Raw genomic sequence first — 27,648 nt, 5'->3', positions numbered from 1 at the left:
AATATCATATGACATCAGCTATATGTGGAATCTTTAAAAACTGGTACAAATGAACTTATTTACAAAATAGGAAGAGACTCACAGACATAGAAAACAAACTTACCAGAAGGGAAAGGGAGAGGGAAGAAATAAATTAGGACTATGGGATTAGCAAATACAAATTACTATATATAAAATAAACAACAAGGTCCCTAATGTATAGCACAGGGAACTACATTCAATATCTTGTAATAACCTATAATGAAATGCATGAAAGAAAATATACATAAATGTATAACTGAATCACTATGCTGTATACTAGAAACTAACACAACACTGTAAATCAACTGTACTTCAGTAAAAAAAAAAATCATCAAAGGTGTCCCTTTGAGTTCTAGTTCCCCTCCACAACTGTCTCCTCTCTGATAATTTCTTCTTCTCTTACTCTCTCCCCTCCCCTGACCAAATATTCAGAAGGAAAAGAGTTTGCAAATATTGATCTTAGGTGTTGGTATAAGTGTCGGAAGATGGGCTGAAATTCTTTGTGATGGAAAGAGTTTAGAATATGACAAAAAGAAGGAAATAATTACTGTTACACACACTTCTGTATATTTTGTCCTTTGATGAATAGGTGTATTGTGTTTTCCAAAGAACTACCCTCTGCCCTTTGTCTGTTTTATGCTATAGCAGCCACTTAGTTCACTATAACCTTCATCCAAACATTTCTCAACCTTATAAATTTACCGTTAAGGCTTTCCAGTATAAAATTAGCTAATTCTTCTGAAAATAAAGGCACACAGCTAAGTTTCATTCCTCACCTAGATTATGTTTGTAGTTTTCAATAACCTTATTTATTCTTGAAACAAATATTGAGCATTTACTATGCTAATTGATTTAGGTACTGTGTATAAAAGGATGGACTAGACAAAATTTCACCCTCCAAGAACATATAAGCAGGTTATAATCCTTGTATAATGCTTTACTAGAAAGATGTACTATATACTATGGTTGTATCTTGAGGCAGCTCCTGAAATTACAATTTCTAAAGACTCAAAGGAAAATATTAAACTTTGGCATTACAAAGAAGTGCTTATAAGTGTTATTGCCTGGTCTGTGGAAAAAAATACTTAAAGCTCAGAGAGACATTTATAAAGCTGGTTCAAGGTAAGTGACAACTGAAAAATTGAATATCTCTTTATGTTATATTTCTAAAATTTGAATATCTAATGGTCATGTATGATTTGTCAAACAAAGTTAAAATTTTGGAAATTATATTTTTAATTTGAATATGGTGAAATATTTTGTTAATAATGAAGATGCCTTATAATAAACATTCTAGAATAAAAATCTACAGGTACTTTACCTTTTGAGGTGCTAATAGATAGGAACATGGTTTATATCAGTGTTTTCAGGAGGAATGCTTTTGGCATTTGGAAGGACCATTCCTCTTTGTGCAGTGCTCTCCTTTGCATTGAAGAACAGTTAGCACACTCAACCTCTTTTTATATTTTCTGTATCATATAAAAAGTTGAATGCTTGCTTGCAACTTGTTTGACAACTGTTTGAATAACATTGAGGCAGCTTTTTATTAAGTATAAGGGAAGACCAGTATGTATTTCTGATATACTATTTTTAAAAGCAGTAAATTGTAGTTCAGACATTGCCCACTAAATGCCAGTATTGCCCGCCACTCCCAAGTCGATGTGATAAAGAAAAATATCCCTTTACATTTCCAAATGTACCTGGTTGGAAATTGACCATCTTCTTACTACAGAATACTTACTAAAGAATACTTTTGCTCTCTGTACATGTGTAGTAAATTATACTTTCTGAACTTTGAGGGTTGCCCTGAACTTTAATAAATAAAACATCTTTCCCTTTTTTAAAAAATTAGAATACATGCTTAGTTATCTATGGGAGGAGTTTTGAGCTTGCTTGGTGCAGGAACCAGTAATTTTGTTTACTATGAAGCTCACCAAACATTTTCTTACACCAGAGATAGTATCCATATCACAATGTGGAAGATGCAGTACTCAATCTGATCTTTTTTTTTTGCAATTTTATTGAAGTATGATTTTACATTTCGTAGAATCCACTCATTTCAAATTTATAGTGATTTTTAGTAACTTTACCAAATAGTGTGATCATCACCATAAGTCAGTTTTAGAACATTTTTATTACTCCAGAAAGCTGTCTCATGCCCATTTATAGTTAATGCCCATTTGTTCCCATACCTAGACTGCACTAATCTACTTTATGTTAAATTGTGAAAAAAGCAAGGCAACATTCCTGGTGTGCCCTGGGGGGAGGGACGCCATAGCCTTTGTCTCCTCAGACCTGTGCTGCCATTACTGGTGCTTCTCGAGAGAAGAGAGGTAGGGCGCAGCCACAGCCGCCATCTCCTGCGTGCAGTGCCTGGGCGGGGGCGGGGCCGAGCCCTGAATCCGCACCCGGTGGCTCCCTATGCAACCTCCTAGGCAGCACTGAGACTTGTTTATAGCCGGAGGCAGATAGGATCTTTCCACCTCAGAGAACTTGTGCCGCCAAGACAAACAGGGAGCTGAGATTTGGCAGGGAGCAGGGGCGGGGCCATTCCGCAGTCTTCTGAGCCCGCCTTCGGAGCGCTGACCTGAGGTGGAGCGGGCAGCTGCACAGAGCAAGCAGGGCGACTGGCTCGGGAGAGGGTGGGCAGCCACCCACCGTCCTGGCAGGAACGCAGCACCTGACCACAGTGCTGGGACGGGGCGTGATCCTCCCACCTGCCTCGCCTGAGCGCAGCATCTGATTGCGGCATTGGGAGGGGGAGTGACCCCCTCACCTACCTGGTGAGAGCTCAGCTCCTGACCCAGTGTTGGGAGGGGGCGCGATCTGCTAGCCGACAGCCACTGGGAGCAGCACAGACAAGGGTGCCAACAGAAGGCCTCTGGAAACAGCAAGCTGAGTTTGCAAAACAGGGCGAAGACACAAAGACCTCTCGATAAGATCATTAAGAGCACACCGTCTCCAGGATAACTAGATAACTGATGCTCCTTAAGCCACAGAGCCAGAGAGATATAAGCAATATGAAGAAGCAGAGGAACCACTCCCAATTAAAAGAGCAAGAGAAATCCCTTGAAAGCATGATCAAGGAAATAGACATCGGTGGCCTACTAGATCAAGATTTCAAAAAAGGAGTGATCAAAGTACTGAAGGAACTAAAAGAAATAGTGTTTAGAGATATAAAACATGTCAAAAATGAAATAGAAGCTAATAAAGAAGAACCAAGTAGAATTAGTAAACTCATTTGCTGAGATGAGAGCTGATCTAAAGGCTGTACAAAGCAGGCTAAATAATGCAGAGGAACAAATAAGTGACTTAGAAGACAGGACAACACAAAGCTGAGAGAAAAATAAATAAAAAACAATGGAAACAATATAAGGGACCTATGGGATAATATAAAGCATGCTAATCTACGCATAATAGGGGTTCCAGAAGGGGAAGAAAGAACAAAGGGGATTGAAAAGGTATTTGCAGAAATCATGACTGAAAACTTCCCAAACCTAAAGAAGGAATCAGATATCCAAGTACAGGCGGCTCAGAGGATCCCAAACAGGAAGAACCCAAACAGACCCACACCAAGATATATAATCAAGATGGCCAGAGTCAAGGATAAAGAAATGATCCTAAACGCAGCAAGAGAAAAACAAAGAGTGAGTTACAAGCTGGCCCTCATAAGGCTCTCACAAACACTTCAGCCAGAAGGGAGTGGCAAGATATATTCAAAGTCCTGAATGAAAAAAGGATGCAGCCTAGGGTACTCTATCCAGCAAGGCTATCCTTTAGAATAGAAGGAGAGAGAAAGAGCTTCACAGACAAGTGAAAACTAGAAGAGTTTAGCAACACTAAACCCATGCTAAAAGAAATTTTGACAGGTCTACTCTAAATAAGAAAGAAGCAGGATGCTACAAAAATGAGAAATTCATAATTTGAAAGGAGATAACTACCATGAATTACAAAAAGAATAAACACGAAATTGTAAAAGAAGACATCTAACTCATTAAGAGTGGGAGAAGAAAGCAAGGAAAACCACTGTGGAAAACAGTATGGAGACTCATCTAAAGACTAGGAATAGTCTTACCATATGACCCAAGAATCCTTCTCCTGGGTATATATCCAGAAGGAACCCAACTTCAAAATGATACCTGCACCCCAATGTTCATAGCAGCACTATTTACAATAGCCAAAACATGGAAGCAGCCTAAATGTCCATCAATAGATGACTGAAGACAGAAGATGTGGTATATTTATATAATGGAATACAATTCAGTCATAAAAATCAACAACATAATGCCATTTGCAGCAACATGGATGTTCCTGGAGAATGTCATTCAAAGTGAAGTAAGCCAGAAAGAGAAAGAAAAATACCATATGAGATCGCTTATATGAGGAATCTAAACAAAACAAAACAAAACATAAATACAAAACAGAAACAGACTCATAGACATAGAATAGAAACTTGTGGTTACCAAGAGGGTGGAGGGTGGGAAGGGACAGTCTGGGATTTTAAAATGCAGAATAGATAAACAAGATTATACTGTATAGCACAGGGCAATATATACAAGATCTTGTGGTAGCTCATAGCGAAAAAAATGTGACAATGAATATATATATATGTTCATGTAAGACTGAAAAATTGTGCTCTACACTAGAATTTGACACAACATTGTAAAATAACTATTACTCAATAAAAAAGTAAAAAATAAAAATAATATGAATAAAAAGGAAAAAAATCTACTTTATGTCTTTAAATTTGCAGTTTGGGACATTTTATATAAATGTCCTTAAAAGATTTCTCCGTGGCTTCCCTGTCTGACTGTTGTTCAGTCACCTCTTTTGTTATGGGCTTGAATGTCCTGGTTCTGTTCTCAGTCAGCCTAGGTAATTTCATTTCCACCTAAATGTGAAGATTTCCCTATCTCTATCACCAGCCTTAAACCTCTTTCCAGAGCTCCAGACACACTGCCAACCATACCTGCAGGGAATGTCCACGGACACCTCAGTCCAACAGCTCTAGCACTGATCTCAGTACCTGCTACTATAAGCCCGCTGAGCTTGGGTTTTACTTCTCAGTGAAGGTGCCACCATCCACTTTGTCCCTCAGCCTGTAACGTAGGGCAGCCATCATCCTTCATTTTTCTTTCCCTCAGTATCATATCCAGTAAGTTACCAACTTTGAAATCACTTTCTAAATACCACAAACACTGAATGTAGTCAGCCTGAATTTAGGTGGTATAAATATGCCTTGCAGTTTAAGTCAAGAATCTGTAGAGATTCTAAGCAAGATCAGCTCTTAATAGGAAATACTGTAAATTCTCATCCTACCAGTAGTTTTAAGGTTTGAGATTCACAAAAATAAACAGCACAGTTTTAGCAATTTTTAGTAACAAGATATCTTTGACAAGTTTCAGAATTATTTTTATCAGCTTTAATTTTATTATAATTTTATTTTAGTTTTCTGCTTTTTTAAAAGTTTTTTTTTAACAAAAGTTATGCATAATTTAAAGAATCAATGGATTCTACAAAGTTTTTAACAGATGTAGCAATTCGAATTTCCCCTTAGAAATTTTTTAAAATAAGGACTAAACCATAGATTCTTTTGGCTTTTATCTTTCCTCTCCCATATACTGTTTTAAGTAAAGATTTTTATTTTGTATTGAACAGGAGAATAATTTAATTTCATTTCTCACAAAACAAAATTGCTGCTCACATAACAAATTGAATATCTGTTTATGGTGGTTTGACACAATTAGGTAGAGGCAATTTCCTATTTAGTAAGTAAACAAAAGAATAAAGTTTTACAACTTTACAAAAGAGTAAAGTTCCTTTTTATTCTTTTATTTAGCATCAAGTTTTAGTTGGATAAAGAGCATTTTAAGTTTTTGCAGAATCTCTGTTGAATTAGAATTTCAGAGTATTCAGATCGTGAGGAACAGAGTGGAACAGGGAACAGAATTAGAAATGAATTGTTAGACTTCCGTAGAAGCCAGCAAGAATGTCTTCTAAGCAACTGGTAGACTAAGGATAGGTGTTTTTCTTTTCATCTAGGAGATGGCTTTCTCATTATTTCCTTTTTGAATTATTTTTCTATTTGTTGTCTTAGGAACATAATCATTTTTTTGCTGTTTGGTTCTGTTTTGTTTTTTCTAACTGCTGAGGTCCTTTCTTAACATTTCTTCCCTCCCAACAGGCCTAAGAAAATGTAGATTCTTCCTGCCCCTTATATGAGGTTGACTGATGCTCATCCATGGTCATTGCCATACACTTCACCCCCACCACCCAGGATACTTCAGTCTTCTAACTTTCCTAAGTAGGTGCTTCTCAGAAAGAAAAGAAGCAGTGTTTACCAATATTGCACATGAAATTGGTTGATTTTTGAAGGAGAAAGTGGCCTTATACATAAGTTCTAACCAGTTTATGTCAGCTTAATTTTTAGAAATTCTTTAAAGGATGCATTTAGTGGGAAATTTTAAAGAGGTGAAGTTGCCCTCATGTGGTAACTAGGCTTGTAACTTTATTCAGAAGTTGTCTTCTCTCTCTCTCTCCCCCTCCCCTCCTTTTCTCACTCCCTCCCCAGATCTAATCCGTTGATGTTTATTTGTATGGAATTTTTTTCCTAGTCATTTCTAAAAGCTTCATGTGAAGGATAAGCAGCTTCTCCCAAGAGAATTGGATTTAAATAAATAATAGCGATGAATTCCTTTAGAGGTGTGTAGAGGAACTCCAGAAATATAATTCTTGATAACCCTTTTCTTACCCATCCTAGTGCTGTTCTATCAAGAAACCAAAATAGTGAATGTAATTTTCTGGCATCTTTATTGAATAATTTCTTGTCCTGTCCAGCTTGAAGTCATTGCATAGTTTTGGTCTTAACTGGGGGCTGCGTTAGAGAATTATTGTTAAAATGAAAGTCCTAAAAAATAGACCGAAGAGGAAAAAGTTTGTGAGAAGATATTTATTTCATTGTGATCCCAGTGACAGATAGACTCCCCTTTGGAAGCCTAGAGGTCAAATAGAATTTCTGTCAACCAAATAACAAATGTGTATAGAATGCTAATGTGTTTCTAGTATTGTGATAGCCCAGGATGTAATTACTGCCTTTCAAGAACTTCCTCAAATGTAAATTATCTTAAGAAGAAAAATTCTGCCAGAGACTTGTGGGGATTTGTGATCAACCAAGAATTAATTTATTAGTATTCTAGTGTTTTTAGGAAGAATTTCAAGACATATATAACTTGGAGCCAAATTTATGCCAGCAAAATTATGTTTCATTGCCTGCTGTCTGACATCATAGTTGCATCAAGTAAGAGTTAGAATATAGATTTGAAATTCTTATTCAGTTTCAGATTGAATAAAGATACCCTGCGACAGATATTTTTAGAATGGAGGAGCTGCTGAAAGGCTCAGGTTCTCATTCAGAAACTGATACTGAATATTGACTTTAAAACTTGGAAATTTTCATTCTAAATTATTTTTCTGTTCTGAAATGCAAGTTTAAGCTGTCAATAGTGGGTTAAATCAGTGTTTTATATATTTCATAAGAATATAACTTTTGGTATCAGAGACAATTTAGATAATCCCTCTAATTAGTAGGAAATGGATATTTTTCACAGATGTAAACTGTTGTGACTTGGTGATTATACTGTCAGACTTGTCAGAGGGCTTTAGATAGGTATGGCTCTAATTTTTATGGGAGAAAGATTTGAAAAAATGTGTTTTTCTCTTTTCACCATAGTTAAAATGTAAAGCTTTCTAATTGTGGAGGGTGGGATTATGATTGGCTTCTCCCAAATCATAGCAGAAGTTAACTGGTAGAATAGGAATAGGAATGAACAATTTCATAGTCTTACCCAGTCAGTTACTTTCCTTATCATACAGAAAGAAAGCTAAATATGAAAAAAAAATTTTTTTAATTTTGTCATAAATGGAAACTGTAGCCTTAAGCCAATACACAGATATAAGACACATTTGTTGTGTCTCATCTATTTTGGTTGTAATTAATTATGTAAGCTAGATCTCTTTAATCTTAAATTCTAAGGCGAAGGTGATTAGTCATCTTTGGAGTAAGAATCTGCTATTCATTTTTTCTGGGTTTTTTTCCCCCTGAGATTTATAGAGAGGATGTATAATTACATTAAATAAGCCTTTGGTAAAGCAGGGAAGAGGTGGAGGAAGTAACTTAAATTTTTAGGAATTGTTTTGTTTTTAATTGAGATACTACCACCTCCAAGAGGGTAAGGGAATAAAATAAAACCAGAAAAACCTAGGAATTTTTAGTAGCCCCAAAATGAACTTATAAAAGACTGTTTTAAACCAGGGAAATGAATTTCCTATTCTTATGCACTGTATCTTTGTTCTGGAAGCAGGGGCAACTTAGTAACCAGTCTAATAAATTACTTGATAAGTCATGAATATTGAGATCATTTGTTCAGATCATTGTTTGGGAAAGGAAGTATTAATGCATTTGCTAATCTCTCTTTTCAAACTTCATTAACTTGCTGTTAGGCCAAAACTATCCCATGTTATTTTATGTTTTAAAATGTGTATTTGGTAATTTTGAGATAAAGTTTAAAAATTAAAATTCTGACCAAAGGTTTTAGGTAAGTTACTTAATTATATGAAATATTCTAAGCTCTCTTAGTGTGCACTGTATCTTAAACTTTTATTTTAAAAGCTGTCATGAATTACATATATTGGCTTATGTATATGCTTCTGAATTTTTTATGTTAATTGCCTAACTAGCCACCACCATTCATAATGTTGTAAGATTCTTAACCAGATAAATGACTCAGAGTGGACATAAACGTGTGTAGTGCTTACAACTGAAGTATTTATTTTAAATAAGTCAGAATGTTGCATTTTGTGGATTTCATTTAGTACGTATCACAGAGAGAAGTCTCATGGAAATGCTTGAAGCTTTTCTTTTTGCATACTGAGGTGAAAATAAGGATCATAGAGTCTAGGTAGGTTAAAAAAATTCCTTGGCACCAAAAGCAAGATTTTTAGAGAGCAATCCAAAATTGACTTTCTTACTATTCTCCCCACCCCACCCCCGAGTCTTAAATTTTTGTTTCAGTTTCAAAAGAAAAAAAGAGTTGTGGGTTATTAGGTATCAACTCTTACTTCTGAATAAATATGGTTAAGCTCTACTTAATGCAGAGAGCCTTTCCCCCAGTCACGTTCTGTGATGTGGATTATTTAGTAAGATTTCAATTGCAAAAATGTTTGCATGGTTTCTGTGGCTCACTTATGTTACTTGGTCTTTCCTCTTTCTTTGGTCCAAAAGACATTTCATTTGTGTCACATGTCAGAATTTAAAGTGTTATCTTTGAAATAGTGAGCTTTTTTGCAGTCTTAGATCCTTATCTTCTGTATTTCTGGTGTAGAATAAAGATTCAGAGACCCTAAATCACAGCCTTGTATTTTAGACATTCGATTTTCCAGTACTCTGATGAAGAATAATAATTGTGATGATCAGAATTTTAAAGGCACTCTTGTAAGGTCTGAGTGTATATTTGAAAGAATTACTGTGATATAACCCTGAACCACTTTTGTACTGCTTCGTAGTCCTTGTTCAGAGGTAGCTGTTAAGTGATTAAAAGTAACAAACCCAGGCAGATGCTCGACACTTAAACTGAAGTATCAAAATCATTGATCTTGCTTATTAAAGTTGACCAGTTGGTGACAAGCAACACTTTCACAAAATGAATCAATCTGAGTTTCATGTGATGAGAGAAGTACATTGACTGCCAGCAGTGGGCTAGAAACATTTCCCAAGTAAAATTTAGAAAAGTGATTTTTATTTTATTTTATTTTTAATTTTTTTTTATTGAGGTGTAGTCAGTTTACAATATTGTGTCAATTTCTGGTGTACAGCACAGTTGTTCAGTCATATATGAATATACATATTTTCATTTTCGTATTCTTTTTCACTGTGAGCTACTACAAGATACTGAATATATTTCCCTGTGCTATACAATATAAACTTGTTTATCTGTTTTGTATATACCAGTCAGTATCTGCAAATCTCAAACTCCCAGTTTATCCCTTCCCGCCCCAAGAAAAGTGATTTTAGATGACTGATATCCTTGTATGTTTGCATATTTAAAGATATCTGCATCTGAACAATTGGACTTAAACACAAAAGTTGTTTGGAGCCTTTAAACATTTGAGTGAACAAAATCAAAACTATTTAATGTCTGATGTTTACTTAGAAACAAAAAACCTGAATGAAGTTCAAAATCTATATCTAATCTGGATTTGTATCTGGATATTAGATTGAGAGATTAGGATGAGGGGTGGATAAATTCCACACTCAGTTATTTTTGCCACCAAACTTGGTGAATTGTTCTTTCCATTAGCATAAGATTTTTCTACCATAGTGGCCTAAATTAATTTATTCCTTTACTCTAGTTTATCCTCATGTAATTGAACTACTTAAACTGATGTTGTCTTCCTGTGGCTAAGAATCTGTTTATCTACAAACTTACTCCTGAAGTTGGAGTTTAAAAAGAAAACTTCTCTTCATTTAGTTTCAGGACCTTTTTTGTATCCTGTAATCTTATATCCATTTTTTTGTTTGTTTTATTTTTTCAAAATTATAGAAGTAATGTTACATTCTTAGATTGGAGGTAATGAGCTACACTGACATAATCATTCCAGATTTACTAGGTATGAACATTAATAGTATTGTCAGATGTCTGGAAATTTTCTATTTTAGTCTCATTTCCCACTTCTCATTTGGCTTTTGTAGCCACTGTTTTGACAGATTTGTACCTATATTCAGCTGTTACAAATCATCTGAGATGGCAAATAAAGGGTCCATATTAAAATTGACATTCTGTTCCTTTTTTTCTTTCAGTTTTATTGCAATATAATTGGCATACAGCACTGAAAAAGTTTAAGGTATACAGCATAATAATTTGATTTACATACATCATGAAGTGATTATCACAGAAGTTTAGTGAATATCCATCATCTCATATAGGTACAAACAGATAGGAAAACAAATTTTTATTGTGATGAAAACTCTTAGGATATATTCTCTTAATAACTTTCATATATAACACACATCATTATAAATTAGATTTCTCATGTTGTACATTTACATCCCTAGTACTTATTTTTCTTATAACTGGAAGTTTGTACCTTTTGGCTACTTTCATCCAGTTCCTCCTACCCTCCTCCTCTCCCCACACTCCTTCTCTGGTAACCACAAATCTCATCTCTTTTTCTATGAGTTTGTTTATTTGGTCTTGAAATATAATTGACCTACAACACTGTTAGTTCCTGTTACACTGTATAATGGTGACTCAGTGTTTCTCCACATTCCAAATGATCACCATAAGTTACCATACAAAGATACTACATAGTTACTGACTATATCCCTCACACTGCATATTTCATACCCATGACTCATTTATTTTGCAACTGGAAGTTTGTACCTCTTAATCTCCCTCACTTATTTCTTACTTCCCCCTACTCTCCTTTCCTCTGGCAAGCATCTGTTTTTCTCTGTATCTGTAACTCTGTTTTGTTTTGTTTTGTCTTTAGAGTCCACATATAAGTAAGTGATGTATAGTGTTAATCTTTCTCTGTCTGACTTATTTTACTTAGCATAATACCCTGTAGGTCTATCCATGTTGTTGTAAATGACAAAATTTCATTCTTTTTTATGGCTGAGTAATATTCCATTGTGTGTGCATATGTGTGTATATACCTATATATGCATGCCACATCTTCTTTATCCATTCATCTATTGATGGGCACTTAGGTTGCTTCCATATCTTGGCTATTGTAAGTAATGCTGCAGTGAACATAGGAGTGTATATATCTTTTCAAATTAGTGTTTTTTTCTTCTTTGGGTAAATACCCAGAAGTGGAATTGCTGAATCACATTGTAGATTATTTTAAATTTTTTGAAGAATCTCCATACTATTTTCAATAGTGATTGCACTAATTTACAATTTTACCAACAGTGTACAGGGGTGACATTCTGTTCCTGATTCATATAATCCTCTTCAGAGAATTTTGTTTTTACATCTCATTTTAGAAATCCCACTCCCATCTCATTTTAAAAGTTGATCACATTGGGAAAACTGGAACATAAAATTATTAATTTGCTTTTCTTAGAGTAGAAATACCAATGTAGAGCTCTTAAGAGGGCCAGATTTCCTCCTGCCATGTCCCAGAGGATGTAGGTATCCCATTTTTCCTCCCCACAACTGCCTGATTTGAAATAGACAGTGGAAGAGAAAAAAAGGGGAAAATATGGACTGGAAAGAGTACATCATTAAACTCCTTTGGTGCCCCATGAAGATGTGTCCCAAATATTTTTAAAGTTGTCTATGTTTATGTTTTAAACATTATCTTTGATTTTTCTTTTTTCTTTTTGCATGTGGTACAAAATTCATTCAAAATCGCAAATTTCATTCAAAAATGCAAAAGGGCATATAGTGAAAATAAATATTTTATGTCCTTTTAGAGTTGATATATACACATACAGTCAAAAATATATGTCATGTATTTTGAATTCTGTTCCTTGCTTGCATGAATGAGGGACTACTAGAAAGCAGTAATGTTTCTTTTAATGTTTATATGATTAGATTATATACAGAGAATGAAAGGCCAGTATTCTGTTTGCAAGGCTGTCTATAATTTTCAAAGACCTTTTACGTAGCTCGAAACTCATAAAAGCCCTGTGAAGTATGTAAAACAGGATTTATCTGTTTTGTAGACATGAAATTTGGAGCCTTGACTTGATCAAGGCTTGTGCAGTGAATATGCAAGGAATCAGAACTCAAGTCTTTTGTCTCCTAGTCCAGAATTCTTCCTACCAGGTTGCCTCTCAAACATGATGACGTGAGGGGATCTACTATACTGTGACTATTTTTAATGAGGTATGAAAAATAATTTTAGAAGAGTTTTGGTGCTATATTTTTGTAGTAGTGGTACAATAGTACTAGCAGTAGTTACAGCCTCACAGTTCAGAGGAAGTGTGGCCTTTTTGATGAATTGTCTACGAAACAGTTTATATATGTTAACCACTTTAGGTTCAATGATAACGCTCTAGGTGCCTTCTCTTATGAAATGGGCACCGAAACAGACGTTTTCCAGGCAACTGAGCAATGAAAAACAAGGTCAGTTATCCCTTTACAGCTGTGTGCCTTTCTGTCTGGGAGCCAAGTTGATAGACCTGTCCAAGATTCTTTCCCTTGAGGCTTAAAAGGGAATCTGGCCAAGCATTTGATAGAATGCCTGCCTCTATATCCTTCCCGCATAAATTAGGCAAAAAATGCTCCTCCCCAGCACGAAAATTAATTCTAGATTTCTCAGTTGTCTCCTAGGGAGAAAACATGAATTAGTAGGTGATAACTTTTCCTTCTTTGCTGATGGCTCTCATGAGGAAGATTTAATCCCCCAAAAAACTCATTCATTCACAATGGTGAAGTGAGACAGAGCCCTTGCAAGGCCATAATTGGATTTTAAAATGCTTGTCATTACAAACAGTCCCTACATTTCATCAGTATTGGGCAGTCTCAAATGGAAAGTTGATTAAAAGTTTGAATGAGCTCTGTATGTGAAAAGAAATATCTCTAAACATTCTTTTGAGGATGACTGTCTCCTACAGTTTATAGGTATTTTTGTTTCTAATTCATAATAGTAAAATGAGAGTGGGGTTTGGGAAAGAGTTCACAATATTTCTTACAGTAGGGAAAATTACATGTTTTTATAATTTACATTTTAAAATAAACTTTAAGACTTGTGAAATCATAATCCACCATGTATCCTTTTTGACATAATGTAGTGATGCTTTTTGTTCAATAATTAGATTACTATATCCTTATTTGTCATTCCCTGCTCTGGGCACAGAATATGATAAATTATATTAATTTTGAGTATTTCCATTTGGTCATTTTAACTAGTTGTAGAGTTTTCTTAGGCAAAAATAAGATGTAATTTGACTTAAAGTAGATTTTGGAGAGTAGCATCTTCATGGATATGGATCATTCTGTCAGTGAGTGAAGAGTTGCTTAGTCCTTTTTTTTTTTTTTTTTTTTGGTCAGCTATTAAGTCCAGTCATTAGCCAGATTATTGTGTTTTCATATTTACAAAATAGGGATATAACCTCGTTGAAGATGAATGAATTAGTACTTGAGAAAGCTGAAAGTCTTGCCAGTATTTATGATTATGAACTAGAACAGAACCATTTGCTAATTCTCACTATAATACACATATATAATTAGAATTAAAGGACATTGAGACTATTTTTCATTTTAAAGATGCAAGGCAAGTAAGTCTTGACCTCATTATAGTTCTCTGACTGCTCTGTGATTATATGAGACTGTCGATGCATCAAGGATAAATGGGCACTAATTTGACTGTGAAGGTCTTGTCTATTTTTTATCCCTTTAAAGTGTATCGTGTTCCTATAGAAGTAACTATATGTTATTCTTGGCATTGAGTTTTGGGCTGTTTCACTGAACTGTGCCTAAATAAAGTAGTGTTTAGATCAGTAGTCTGCTCCAACACCTCCAACCAGGCAGAATATGATAACAGTGAGAAGCCCCTTGACATCTGCTACTACTTGTGTGGCCAGATGATCTTGGTGCCGGACTCTCAGAGAAATTACCCATGAGGGCCCAGGATTGGTCTGTGTGACTGATGCTGCCAAACACGCCCACAAGTTTTGTAACAGAAGATGAGGACACAGTGTATCTTTTGGAGGACTGAAGACAGTTCAGGAAGAAATGTGCAAAGTGTGGACTGCCACTCTTCTGCCACCCCTAGCTGAAGAATGCTCCTATGAGCTTCATTCTGGATGGAGCAGTAGTCAAGTTTGGCCAGGATTTTGGGAAAACAAGTATGTATAGTCAGAAACAAGAGCCTCCTAAGAAGGTGATGATGACCAAATAGACTAAAGACATAGGCAAGTTCTACTGTGTCTCTGTGTCTTCTGTTGTTGAAGAGGAATAGGAACAGGAGATTGAAGCTAGGGAAGTTGCTGACATGTGTGCACAGAATGCCAAAGTGATTGAAAAACAGCCAGAACACAAAGGCCTGAGCAACAGGCGGTTGCGGGAGCTGGCTGAACAGGAGCCAAGAAAGCCAACATGAAGGGGACCTTGACTGACAACCAGTTCAAATGATCAGGACCTTTCTCTGAACCCAGACTGGAGGTAAACATTTAGGTCAGGAGGGAAAAAGACTACATGGACTGATTCCTACCTTTATGCCACAGCAGAAGGCTTTACGTTGCTTCCCATTGATTCTCTTATATTCAGTGAGGTCTATGAATCCATTCAACCTGCTTTCTGGAGATGGATTTTTCTGAATCATTCTGTATATGGTAGATAGGTCTTATTTTTCTTCCATTTGATGTAAACTTCTTGAGCTATGTAGAAACTCTATGAATAGATCACTGCTTGAATGTCTCCAGTTTCTAAAGTAGCTCTTCTTACTCCATCTTCAAAGTTAATAAAATGCTTAAAAATTTTTTAAAAAGGAATAACTATACAGTATTTACCAGTTGCTGCCCCACCACCCACTGGGGAAACACACAGGTAAATAACAGTAAATTAAATCACCACTCTCTGTTGTGTTTAACATAACATATTAATTTGGACTATGACAAACTGTTACTGAACCAATGTTGGGATTTTATTCAAAATTTGTAGTTATCCCGCCACATATTAGGAGATACCAAATATGTAAGCCTAAAGACCACCATAGCGTTCCTCAGGTCTCAGCCATCTGCACAGAACATACCTTTCCGACTCCTCCTATGCCTTTCTTAGTGTTCTGCCCTGCACAGCCTCCACCTCATCTTCTGCAGCCTACACACAGTATCATATCACCACATTATGCTCTGTTAAGGCTGAACTTAAATGTTCCCTCCTCCATTAGACTCTCTCTGATTTCTGTCATCCTAATTCATGAGGGGTCGTGGTACTTTTTTAGTTCTTTAAAATATTGGTCCCCTCAACTCCACATTCAACTTTGTATGATATGTATAGGTATGGCCTCACGTTTTACCTCCTCTACCACACAGATTTACTTGAGAGCCAGCATCTGTAACTCTGTCTCATACCTTCTCTTATCTCCCACTGGACCTGTACAGTAAATCCTTTATGAAAAGATGGGCAAATGTCAAAGAATCATACAAGAAAAAAATCTTCAGTAAATCAGAGCATTGTCGGAGGGCACAAACCTATGTTGATCACTGTCCTTTTGGAAAAACAATACTTAGCAGCTCTCCCTGGATACAAGTAAAATTAATTCTGATTGAGCCAGACTAAGGCACTAAGAGGAATTTAGTTATGAATCTGACTGAGAGTTAAGATCTAGTTTATACCTGCTCACAGAAAGTTTGCCGAGACTGAAAGACTGAGTTTATGTAATTACCAACTGTGTTATATTCAGTTTGCTTGTTTATGATGGGCAGCAGGGTGATGGTTTGGGCCAAGTTAATAAATGAATTGCTTACATAATTGGGAGTTTACTGGATTCTTACTGAATAAACTCCCAGAAGAAGAATTTATGTACTACTACAGCAAAATGTTTCTAATCAGAAGGAAGCATTAAGTTGTTGCCTAGCCTTCAGATTTTTGCAAGGCCATCAAAGCACCGATACTGTTGACATTTTTTTGTTTGTTTTCTCCAAGATAATTAATAAACAGAATCTGTTGCCACTTAATTTAGTACCAGGTGTGATCTGGTGGGTAGTTCAATTTCAGTCAGTGTAACTATAGAATGTTCCATATTTTCGATGCAATCTTACTCCCATGCATTTCTGTTTCAGAAACTTGGACAACATCCAAGTTAGTTTTGTGACTCCTTTAATTTCCCCTGCCAGACTCATTAACTCAGTCTGTTTGCCTTGGGGAAATCAGAGTTCCAGACTTAAGACTTTCTGTAAAAATCATCCTTTTAAGTGAATGTGATGGTTGATTTAATTGAGACCATTCAGACTCAGGCTTTTCAGTAATGTGTCCTGAAACCTATTTGTTGTGACTTCAGCCAGTAGAGAATGATTAAAATGAAGTAGTAGGAAATCATAATCATAATGTGCAAATTATCTGCGTTAAAAGATGTGGAATACAACAAATACTTGTAATTGAAAATTCCTATCTCAAGTTATATAGACTCAGATAGCTGGAAAGAATATCAAGTATTTTAGACCAGTGTTTCTTCATTTTTTCTTGTCTTATTTGAGACTATGGTAACAGCTGTGTATTCTCTTCTCAGGAAAATATACTTGCACACAAAAGTTTACATTCAGTTTCAAGACAGTCTCACTTCTAAAGTCTGTCATGGATCCTTGGTGGAGAAATCCCTGTTCTAGTCTGAAGCCTGTCTTCAGGGGCCTAGAGAAGTAAAGCAACACACCTAGAATCACAGAGCTCCTAAAGCAAAACACTTCTGTTAGTCTGTTATTGTTTTCCCCATGATTCTATCCCCTAAAGCCCATTCTGAATTTATAGAACTTAACGGAAGGGCTAGGGGTATTAAGCCTTAAAATGAACTATGTCCTTTGGCTTACTCAGTTAGGAGATTAAAGTACAATAATATCCAAAACATTTACATCATTGATATAGAAAAGCCAAATGAACTAAGCAAAGTTTTTTTATAACTTGTTATGGTTATTCAAAGGGCTATAATTCAGATCTCTAGTTGATCTAGTTTCTTACCCTGACTGCCAGCATCTAAATTCATCAGTAGCTGTCAAACAGACCACTCTTGAGCACTAGTTCTGTTTATTCATCCTATTTACTTTCTTTTTCTTGCACCTCCCAAAGGCCCCTCATCGTTGTGTTCAGCCTGACCTACCAACCCTTTTGGGGAGAGTGTCAAGGTGAAAGCATCACAATAAACATTAGTTACCATTTATTATTATTGCAGTAATTCCAGATTTGCTGTCTGCTAGCAATGTGTCTTTGATCACATCACTCAGTTTCTCTGTACTTCAGTATCTTTATAGGTAAGTTGGATACAGTACTATTTTTCTTGCAGTCCATCATGTTATAAGAAATAAATGTAGCACCTAGCTCAGATAAGTGACAACTTGTACTATTTTTCTGCTACACTCATCACATTCTTTATTGGAGTCAGGCAGGTGTCTCCAAGTACTCGGTGCTTGTCTCTTACAGTATTACTGCCGCATCATTCTTCAGTGTTGAGTTCCTTCTCTGTTTCAGTCACTGCTGTGTTAAGATTGAGGGGGGAGTGTGTGTCACTTTTCTTCTTTTTCTCTTTCCTCTATTCATAATAATTTATTATACTAATATATGTAACTTCAGTTCCTTCTCCAAAGTTTGATTATTAATTTAACAGAAAGCTATTTATGAGGCTTTTTATAAATTTTTCTCCTCCTATCTTTCCATTGTTAAGAGTACAGTTATTTTATTTCCAGTGAGGAAACACTTGATGAAGAGACTTTTCTTTTTGAAGTCCAGATTTCCGTCTCCGGAGTAATAGAGAGCAGCTAATAATGTGGCAAAGCTCAGCTTCTAATTTGATGCTTCCGCAAGCTAGGAGCCAGCACTTTCCCTCTGATTTGAAGGGGTGAGGGTTAGGGTAGGACTCCTGATTAGAAGAAAGGTTTCAATCTTAATCCTCTATTTGAAAAAATTATTAAGCACACCCTTGTAGATATATAGGTGGTCATAAAATATGAATTGTTCTAACAGATGTATTATAAAAACATTAAAAATATGTGTTAAATGATGACCTTTTTGAAAAAAAGAGAGGTTCTATTATTTTCTTCCTGAACCCCGGGGGGCATCTAACTTGCATCCTTGTTGGAAATCACTTTTTTAATGTAATCTTTCAGGCCCAGCTCAAGTCCCTGGTCTTTCTTAATTGCTTAATTTATTTCACAGTTTTATTTCTAAAACTGGATTGTAAACTACCTGAGGTTAGAGATAATGTCTTATCTGTCTTCCCTTGTCCCACAACAGTGCCTCACACAATTTTGAGTACCACATAATTATTCAATGTTTATTTGTTGATTAGTTCCTTGGGATCATTTCAGGGTATTATTTCAATGATTGTTAACAAAAGGAAGAAATTCTCAGCCTTAGTTTACCTGAGTAGTTCTGACGGTAGTCTCCATATTATTTACCTTCTAAGATGAAAGATCATCAGGCCTATATCTGCGTTTATAGTTTTGCAGAAATATACTATGTCTGATGAAGTGACTTGATTGGGACTTCACGGGAATGGTGCAGGCTCAGAACCAGACCTGTGTCATCACCCACATCTGTTTTTGTTCCTTGAGATTTCTTTTAGTTTCTTATCAAATAGCTGAGTGCTAACCTATAGCATTTAAAAAAAATACTTTGTCAGAGTTACTTTGTGCTGGCATTATTCATGTTCCCACTGTTTGGATATACTCCTTTATATTTTGTATTTTGCATATCTCTGTTCTGTCCCTCTGAGCCACTACTATGCCCTTTGATTCTAAAGGCCCTTTTAAATCTCTGAGAATAATTATTTGTAATTACACTGGAAAATCCTTTATAGCTGTTCAGTTCTGTGAATCTTAGTGACTTGATATCATAGCCTTGTTCTGATGGCGTTTCTATATTGTCATCCTCCCTTTAGAGAAACTAAATTTAGAAAGAAAGAAGAAAAAAGACCAGTTTATTGTCAGTTGCAAATCAAGACAGCGAAAGAGGTGAAAATCAAACACTGGTCTCCAGATTTACAGTTCATTTGTGTCTCTGTGGATTGTGTCATTCTTTCATGAAAGGTGCAGTACTTTGCACTTAATAATATAATTCACTAAATTAGATCATAACAGTTACCAATTACAACTTAAAGGTTTTGGGATTTTTATTATTTTATTTGCTTGATAGGCATATTAGTCATTTTTTTCCATCATTACAAACACCCTCAAAATCTCAAGGGATTATAATGACAAATACTTATTTTTCTTGCTCGTGGCTGTGCAGGTCAGTTGGGGTGGCTCTGCTCTGGGCTGCAGGTTAGGTTTAGGTCTGTTCCACATGTCTCTCCTTATCCTTGTACTAGCAGCTACCTGTACATGTTCCTCTCATGGAGAATGGCAGGAGTATGAGAGTACAAGCCAAACCACCCAAGCACATTTAAAGCCTATGCTTGTATTATGCCTGCTCAAATCCCATTGGCCAAAGCAAGTCAGCAGCCTACCCCAACATCAGTGGACCAGGGTATATACGCAGTCCACAGCAGGAGGCTGTGCAGAATTAAAGGGCAAAGGACCTGAATGTCAAATCCTATTAAAGAGGCGTGGAAAACTGGGGGAAATAATCCAGTCTACCACTGTAGGGAAGCAAGCCATTAAAACAATCATTAGCTTGCTAATATAAGTTCCATGGACTGTAAACATGGCAACACTTTTTTTCCATGGGTAATTTAAATCTTATTTGACTTCGTTATTTCAAAAATTCTCCAGTGCTCTGAGTTTCTTTCAAGAATGCCCCTTTAATCCAGAGTTATCATTTAATAGACATGAACACAGGTAGATATGATAGTGATTAATTGCCTTCTGTGCTTTGAGAAAGAGCTAAAATTGCTGACTGACTAGGGGGAAAAAATGAAGGGATAGATTTAAAAAAGATAAGGTAAAAATACCTAAACAAAATAAAGCATTCTTGCTAAGAAACTGTTAAAGGTTGTAAGTTAGGCACTTCGAATTGAAGTGAAAGGAACAGAGTTAAGCGCAATTAACTAATGATAGGGAGGTTGATTTCTGAGACTTAGAAAGACACTTCAGTAAAGCATTAAAATTTCTATTCTTACTTAGACAAGGAAGGAGAAAGTTCAGAGGTGGCGTGTTACAATCTCATGATTACCTAGCAGTCTAATTAAAATCAGTTTTAATGTAATATTTTGTAAGTAAGTACAAAAATGAATTTGTACATTAGTATTAATGCCTGCTATATACTGCAGTGGAATGAATAGCTCCCTTGAAATCTTTTCCTTCGTGAAGTGGTAAGACTGCTTTTAGTTTGTTAATATTTGCTATTTTCTTTTATTGCCTTATTTCTATCCTTGAATAGGAAGAATTTTTTATTTTGAAAATGACATCTTTTACAACCTACGTGGGTAATATTTCATATAAGGGATGCAGAATTCACTTTGTTTGAACAGGTTGAAATGCTCTGGAAACTCAAAAGAAATGGTGCTTTATTGTGATGTGTTTTATGACAGTTGTATCTCCTTTAATGATGTGAACAAGGAAACTAAAGGAAATGTGTATTGCAAAGCTATGCAGTATTAGGCATAACCCAGTCTACCTTTTTTGTCATGGAATTGAAAGTTCATTTTATCTCTGGTATGTGTACCTGACTTTACAAGCAGTATATTCATGGGAATATATAAATAATTTGGTTTTTTTGACCTTGTACTTTTAATTATAGACTTGTAAGATTATAGACTCATTGGAAGTTACAAACATAGTGCATAGAGATCCTGTGTACCCATCATCTCACTTCACCTAATGGTGACATAAGACTAATTTTTAAATCATTGTCGGACCTTTTTTGCTCTCTTTAATAAGCCTGTTTTTTCAGATATCTAACTTTCTTTAAAGAAAGTATTGTGCTTGATCCATTTTAGCTTTCAGAATTATGAAGTGTCGTGTAAGGATTCTTAATGTCACTTTTTTTTTCCCCTGAAAAGGTTTTATTAGGCGCAGACAGGAGGGGCTTAGTCCTTCTTGGTGGCCTCTTTCCTCATGGCAGCCAGGACATTGCTCAGCTCCTCTCTTCCTCTTGGCGTGGATGTGTGTCCCCACCCGTTTCTTGATGAACTTGAGGGCCCACTTGTCCTTGGAGACCTTGGGAAGCTCCACGGCCCACTGCTTATAAGGGGCGAAGCCTCCCGGATCATGTCCCGCGCGAATATGGTGTGCTTGGTGAGGCGCCCGCAGCGGCGGCTGTGCCTCGGCTTGCTCACGTTCTTGGTCACCTTGTGGCCTTTGTTGAGGCCCACGGCCATGGGGTAGCTCAGAGCCATAGCTGCTTCTCTCCAATGGCTGCCGAGGCGGAATGTCACTATTGTTTTATCTCTTTAGTAGATTCTTCTCGGTTTACCCAGTTTCCAGATTGTACCATTGATTGGGAAGGCATTATGTCTCATCTGCTTTTCTGATATATTTCTCCTCAGCAATCTGAAAGATACATAAGCCCCATTTTACTCCTTATATTGAAGAAATATATTCAGTTGGATATTTAGATTTCTTGTTTTGAGTTTATTTTGGTGATGTCTGAAAACTTGAGAGATTTTTTTTAACATCATCTTTTTTTTTTCCTTTTAGCCTGAAAATGAAATTTCTTCAGATTGCAATCATGTAAGTATGGATTTTTCCATAATTTCACCATATGTGCTTTATATATATGATGATAGATACCGGGTTGCTCTTCCTGTTGTTCTGGGAAGCATAATGTTTTCTTAGATTCACTTAATCTTAACAAGAGGATTATTAACCTTGTTTAAGGGCCATGGAAAATCTACAGATATTCCTCTGTTGTAGAAACCAGGAGGCTCTGCCAAATAACATTTATATATTTAAGTTTAAATTTTTCTTCAGTTACAGCTCCTATGAAAATAATTGTGTTTTTTTGTTTGTTTATCCAATTTATAATTTGAGTTCCATATTTTAAAGTTGTTTCGTTTAGTCATCATGCAGTCATCTACTATGTGCCAAACAGTATCGTAGAAACTAGAGACACGTAAGTAAACACCTCGAAGATAGAGACATATATTAAAGTTAGCAGAAAAGAACTCTAGAAATAATTATAATCAATATATTAAATATATTATATAAGGTATAACATTAAAAGGAGATTGACGTGAAGTCAAATCTGTGCAAAAAGTACTGGATGTTTCTGCAGAAGTCTGTAAGAATACAGTCAGGACACAAAAATGAATTTTGCCGAGGTGGATTGATGTCAGGAAAGACTCAGTAGTGGAGATGATACTTGAGTTGTGTCTTAAAAGAGCAGTAGCTATGTATCTGACAGTGGTAGAGTAAATTACTCTGTCACTACATTGTTTGATAGTTTGGATGGGAGACTGCAAGAACGGAGAAGCAGGTTGGCTGCTTAAGTTGACTACTTACTTATTCTAAAGAAGACCAAGGTAGGTCACAGATTTAAAATAAAAGTAAAACCAAAGGAGTAGTAGAAGAAAACATAAACGGAGGGAACGGTTTTTAAATGTGATACAACTTCAAAAAATATTTAAAGAGAAAAAGATTTATAAATCTGATTGCATTAAAAAACTCAAAAGAGAGATTTGAAGGTTTTTTGTCTTTGAAGAGTTGTGTAAGTTATAAAAAAGTAATTTGCAACATGGATGGAAAGGACTACGTTCTTTAATAATAAGTGCTGTTAGTAAACAGGCAACGGATGTAACTATTCACAGGAAAAGAAAAAGATGTCCAGTAAACAAAAAAGTTGATTCTCTCATAAATAAAAGCGTGAAAATTAAAAGAAAAATGAATATAGTTTTTATCCATCTCATTAGCAAATATTAAAAATGTGATAAATACACAATATTGATAAGAATATGAGGATTTAAGCATTCCCTAACCCACCAGTCAGCAAACTGCTACCCATTGGCCAAATCTAGACTGCTGCCTGTTTTGTTTGCTTGTTTGTTTTTTTAGTAAAGGTAGATTTATTTAGAGAGATACATAGGCTGTTTGAGAAGGCAAGAGAAAGGCCACGAGGTGTAGGGGTTGAGTGCTCAGGATAAAGTAAAAGTAGAGACACACTCCATAGGCAGTACGGACCATCTCCAAAGACGAGGGAACAAGAGATGCGACCAGGAGGCATGGTGTTGCTAGTTTTCTTTTGGGCTCAGTAGCTTCTTATGCCAACAGTGGGAGGACCATTACAGCTACCCTGGTAAAGGGACTGGGATTCCCAGGAATTGGGCCACCGCCCACTCTTTGACCTTTTGTGGTTAGCCTTGGATGCTGCCTGTTTTTATACATCAAATTTTATTGGAACACAGCCATACCCATTCAATTATATATTGTGTGTAGCTGCTTTCCATGTTATAATGACAAGGTTGAGTAGTTGCAACAGTGACTATAGGTTCCTCAATGCCTAAAATATTTACTTTCTGGCCCTTTCTGAAAAAATTTGCTAAACTCTGCTCTAGCCTATGGATAGAAATATAAATAAGAAAAACTTATTTATAAGCAGTCAACTTAAAATGCATATGTCTATAAAAGGGTATTTGTTATAGCATCTTATTTATTAAGCAAAAGATTAGGAAAAAGTCCTCAAAATCTATTAATAGACTGAATCTGACAAAGAAGTCCAGGAAGAAGCTGATCTGCAAAGGGCTGGAGAATAGGAAGGATAATTGGAAGAACTGATGTTCTTATAAAAAGAGAAGATTAGGATACAGGCACAGAAGAAGGGATGGACATCTACAAGTCAAGAAGAGAGCCTTCAGAAGAAACTGGTACTGCTAACACCTTGATGTCAGACTTCTACCCTCCAGATTTGTGAGCAAGTACATTTTTGTTGCTTAAGCCACCCAGCCTGTGGTATTTTGTTATGGCTGCCCTGTTAAACTAATACGCTTAGGTTGGGGTGGAATGCACTATAATTTTTCCCATTAAAGTTAATGGAACAAAATTTTTAATTTGAGTAGCTTTCCACCTAGTAGGGAATCCAGGAATTACTGTTGTTAAGCAAGAGATTAGATAGTTATGAACAATTTTTAGGCTAATGAATTTGAAAATGTTGATGCAATGGACAAATTCCTAGAAAAACAAACTTACCAAAACTAACACAAGAAGTGGAAAATCGGAATAACCTATTTTTAAAAATTTGAATCTGTAAATAAAAATCTTCCATAAAGAAAACTCCAGGACCAGATGGATTTATTGGTTAAATTTTACAGACACTTAAGGAAGAAATAACATTAGTCTTTCAGAGAATAAAAAAGGTGGAAACATTTTCCCCTTTAATATTATCAGACTAATATAACATTGATATCAGTTGACAAGATATAACAAGGAAAGAAATATATAGGCCAGTGTTACTCGTGAACCATAGATGAAAAAATGCTTAAGCAAATTAGTAGCAAACTAAAAAAAAAAAAGGTAGCAAACTCAGTGCAGCCAAAATATAAGAACAGAAATATATCAAGACTTAATTGATTTTATTCCATACTTGCTTGTAAGGTGAATTTAACATTTGAGAAACTAATCACAATGAAGGAGAAAAATTTTGTCATCTTTTCAATAGACACTAAAAAAATTTTTGATTAAATTGTGCTTATTTTTTTTTAAAGCTTTTATTATGTGAAATGTTCTAACATTGTTATTAGACTGATTATTGCAGGATATGAGATTACTATACACAAATCAGTTGTATTCTTGTTGACCAGAAATGAATAATCTGAAAATGAAATGAAGAAAACAATTTCATTTACAGTAGCACCAAAAAGAATAAAATACTTACGAATAAACTTAACAAAAGAAATGTAAGACTATACACTGAACTCTATAGAAACATCCTTGAACAAAACTGAAAAAGACTTAGTGTAAATAAAGGAAAAGCATCCTGTTTTCATGGGTTAGAAGGCTAATACCATTAAAATGGCAGTACTAAAAATAAATAAAATAAAATAAAGTAAAATAAAATAAAATGGCAGTACTCCCCTAATTGATTGAGATTCAGTGTAATCCTTGTCAAAATTTCTGCTGCCAACTTTGCAGAAATTGACATTCTGGTAGAGGGGTGGGTAGCTCAAATGGTAAAGTGCATGCTTAGCATGCATGAGGTCCTGGGTTCAATCCCCAGTACCTCTTCTAAAAAATAAATAAGCCTAATTACCTGCCCCCCAGGAAAAAAAAAGAAATTGATTTTCTGATCCTAAAATTCATATGGAAATGCAGGGGATCCAGAATAGCCAAACTGTTTTGAAAAAAAGAACAAAGTTGGAGGATTCACACTTCCTGATTTCAAATCTTTGGTACAAAGCTTCAGCTATCAAGACTCTGTGGTACTGGCCTTAGACAGTGGTATCATAGTTATCTGGGAGAAGTCCTGTACATAAGGAAATTTATACCTATTGTCAGAACAAATATAGTTCCAAATTAAAAGTAAAGACATTCAAAACATCTAAATGATTATCTGAATGGTTTTTGACAGAACATTTGTTTCTAGCCCAGTTATAGGACATCTGAGTTTGCATTGGATAAAATAAGGAAATATTCTGTGGTTTGTATTTATTTTTTTGACAGTTATTGCTGTTCACTCCAAATCTTCTAGGTACCAGACAGCTTTTGTCTTTCTTCCTTTTTCTCTTCCTTCCTTCCTTTTTTCTTTTTTTTTTTTTTTTTTACATGAGAGATATGGCATTGGGTCAGCTGCAAGTCACTCAATAGGAGGACATTTTAAATCTATCTTTGATTGATATATATACAGAATTAGAATGTGTTGCTTTAACTTAAAATATAAAAATTAATTTCTATGTACTGACTTAGTAATAGTAGATAGATTGATAGATAATAAAAAGTATGGTCAGATTCTAACTGTCTTTTTTTTGCATTCATCATCATTTATTTTTAAATTAAAAAAATTTTTTTTAAATTGAAGTGTAGGTGATTTACAGTGACTAACCTTGGCTTTTGAATCATGGGATTCATCTCTACTTCTGAGGAGCTAGGAGGCCTAAGATTGCTTCAGTTAGAACTAAGCTTCTCCTGTATTCATTCTGTTTGGCCTCATGTGTTCTACTGGTTGAACTTACCATGGTATAGATTTGTTCTTTTGTTGATCTGTTCAATGACTATCAATGTCTCTGTGCTCCATGTACTCCTTTAGGCACTGGGCATATGATGATGAACAAGGCAAAATCCCATCGTCTTAGAGCTTTTGTTATAGATGGTAGCCAGATTCTTACTCCTTTTTCTGAAAACTCACTTATTGATAATAGTTGGAAGATTAGAGCTTTTTACTGCATTTGTTTGTTTTTGAGGCAGAAGAAGAAATCCTGCTCATTCTTTATATTTTATTTCTTCACAAAAATCTTACTTAGCACTCCTATGCAGAACTAACTTGTTCCTAATATACTTTATATTAGCCTCTGTTCTACTTCTAAAAAGCAGATCTGGTCCTGTCACTCCCTTATTCCCCTTTCAATGATTCTCTGTTATTCTTGGGTTAAAGTTCAAACATGGCTTACAAAGGCTTTATGATCTGGCCCTGGCCTGCCTCCTCAGAGTCAGTCTTTCATTTGACTTTGAGTTCCTCAAACACTTCTTGCTTCCCATTCTGATGAGCTTCCATACATACTGTTCTATTTACTTAAAACAGTTTTCCCCACTGCTTTTAATATGGCTAACTACTGCCAGTCTTCTAGATTCCATCTTAGATAGCACTTTGGTGCACCTTCTCTGACCAACCCCCCCGCTGCAGTCTGGGGTACTCCTCCTTGCTGTGGGGCCTTGTGAGCCATTAACTGAATTCTTAGTCACATTACCTGCCATTGACCATAGCCACCACTGGGCAGTCTTTGTCTTTCTCCTCCTGTTTTATCCCCCAGTTCCTAACATTCGCTTCTGTTTCCTGTAGTAGCCTGTAAAGCCCTTGAGATTAGACTGTGTGTGGTACATCA

The 27,648-nt window shown here is 35.7% G+C and overlaps 1 protein-coding gene and 2 pseudogenes across 2 annotated transcripts in view; 2 read left to right on the top strand and 1 right to left on the bottom strand.

Moving 5' to 3' along the window:
• Nucleotides 1-27,648, top strand: part of GLG1 (golgi glycoprotein 1) — a 118,236-nt gene that overhangs the window by 44,839 nt on the left and 45,749 nt on the right. For both annotated transcript variants that reach the window (XM_031680825.2, XM_015241910.3), the window contains exon 2: nucleotides 22,319-22,351. In XM_031680825.2, the coding sequence (XP_031536685.1) occupies nucleotides 22,319-22,351 (33 nt within the window). The remainder of the gene's footprint in view (nucleotides 1-22,318; nucleotides 22,352-27,648) is intronic.
• Nucleotides 14,017-15,164, top strand: LOC102545827 (STING ER exit protein pseudogene; annotated as a pseudogene).
• LOC102531389 (large ribosomal subunit protein eL36-like) lies at nucleotides 21,671-22,044 on the bottom strand (annotated as a pseudogene).

The sequence above is a fragment of the Vicugna pacos genome, chromosome 9, assembly GCF_048564905.1.
Source record: "Vicugna pacos chromosome 9, VicPac4, whole genome shotgun sequence".
Lineage (NCBI taxonomy): Eukaryota > Metazoa > Chordata > Mammalia > Artiodactyla > Camelidae > Vicugna > Vicugna pacos.
The sequence above is the reverse complement of the archived record's forward strand: the minus strand, read 5'-3'. Positions and strand labels throughout refer to the sequence as shown.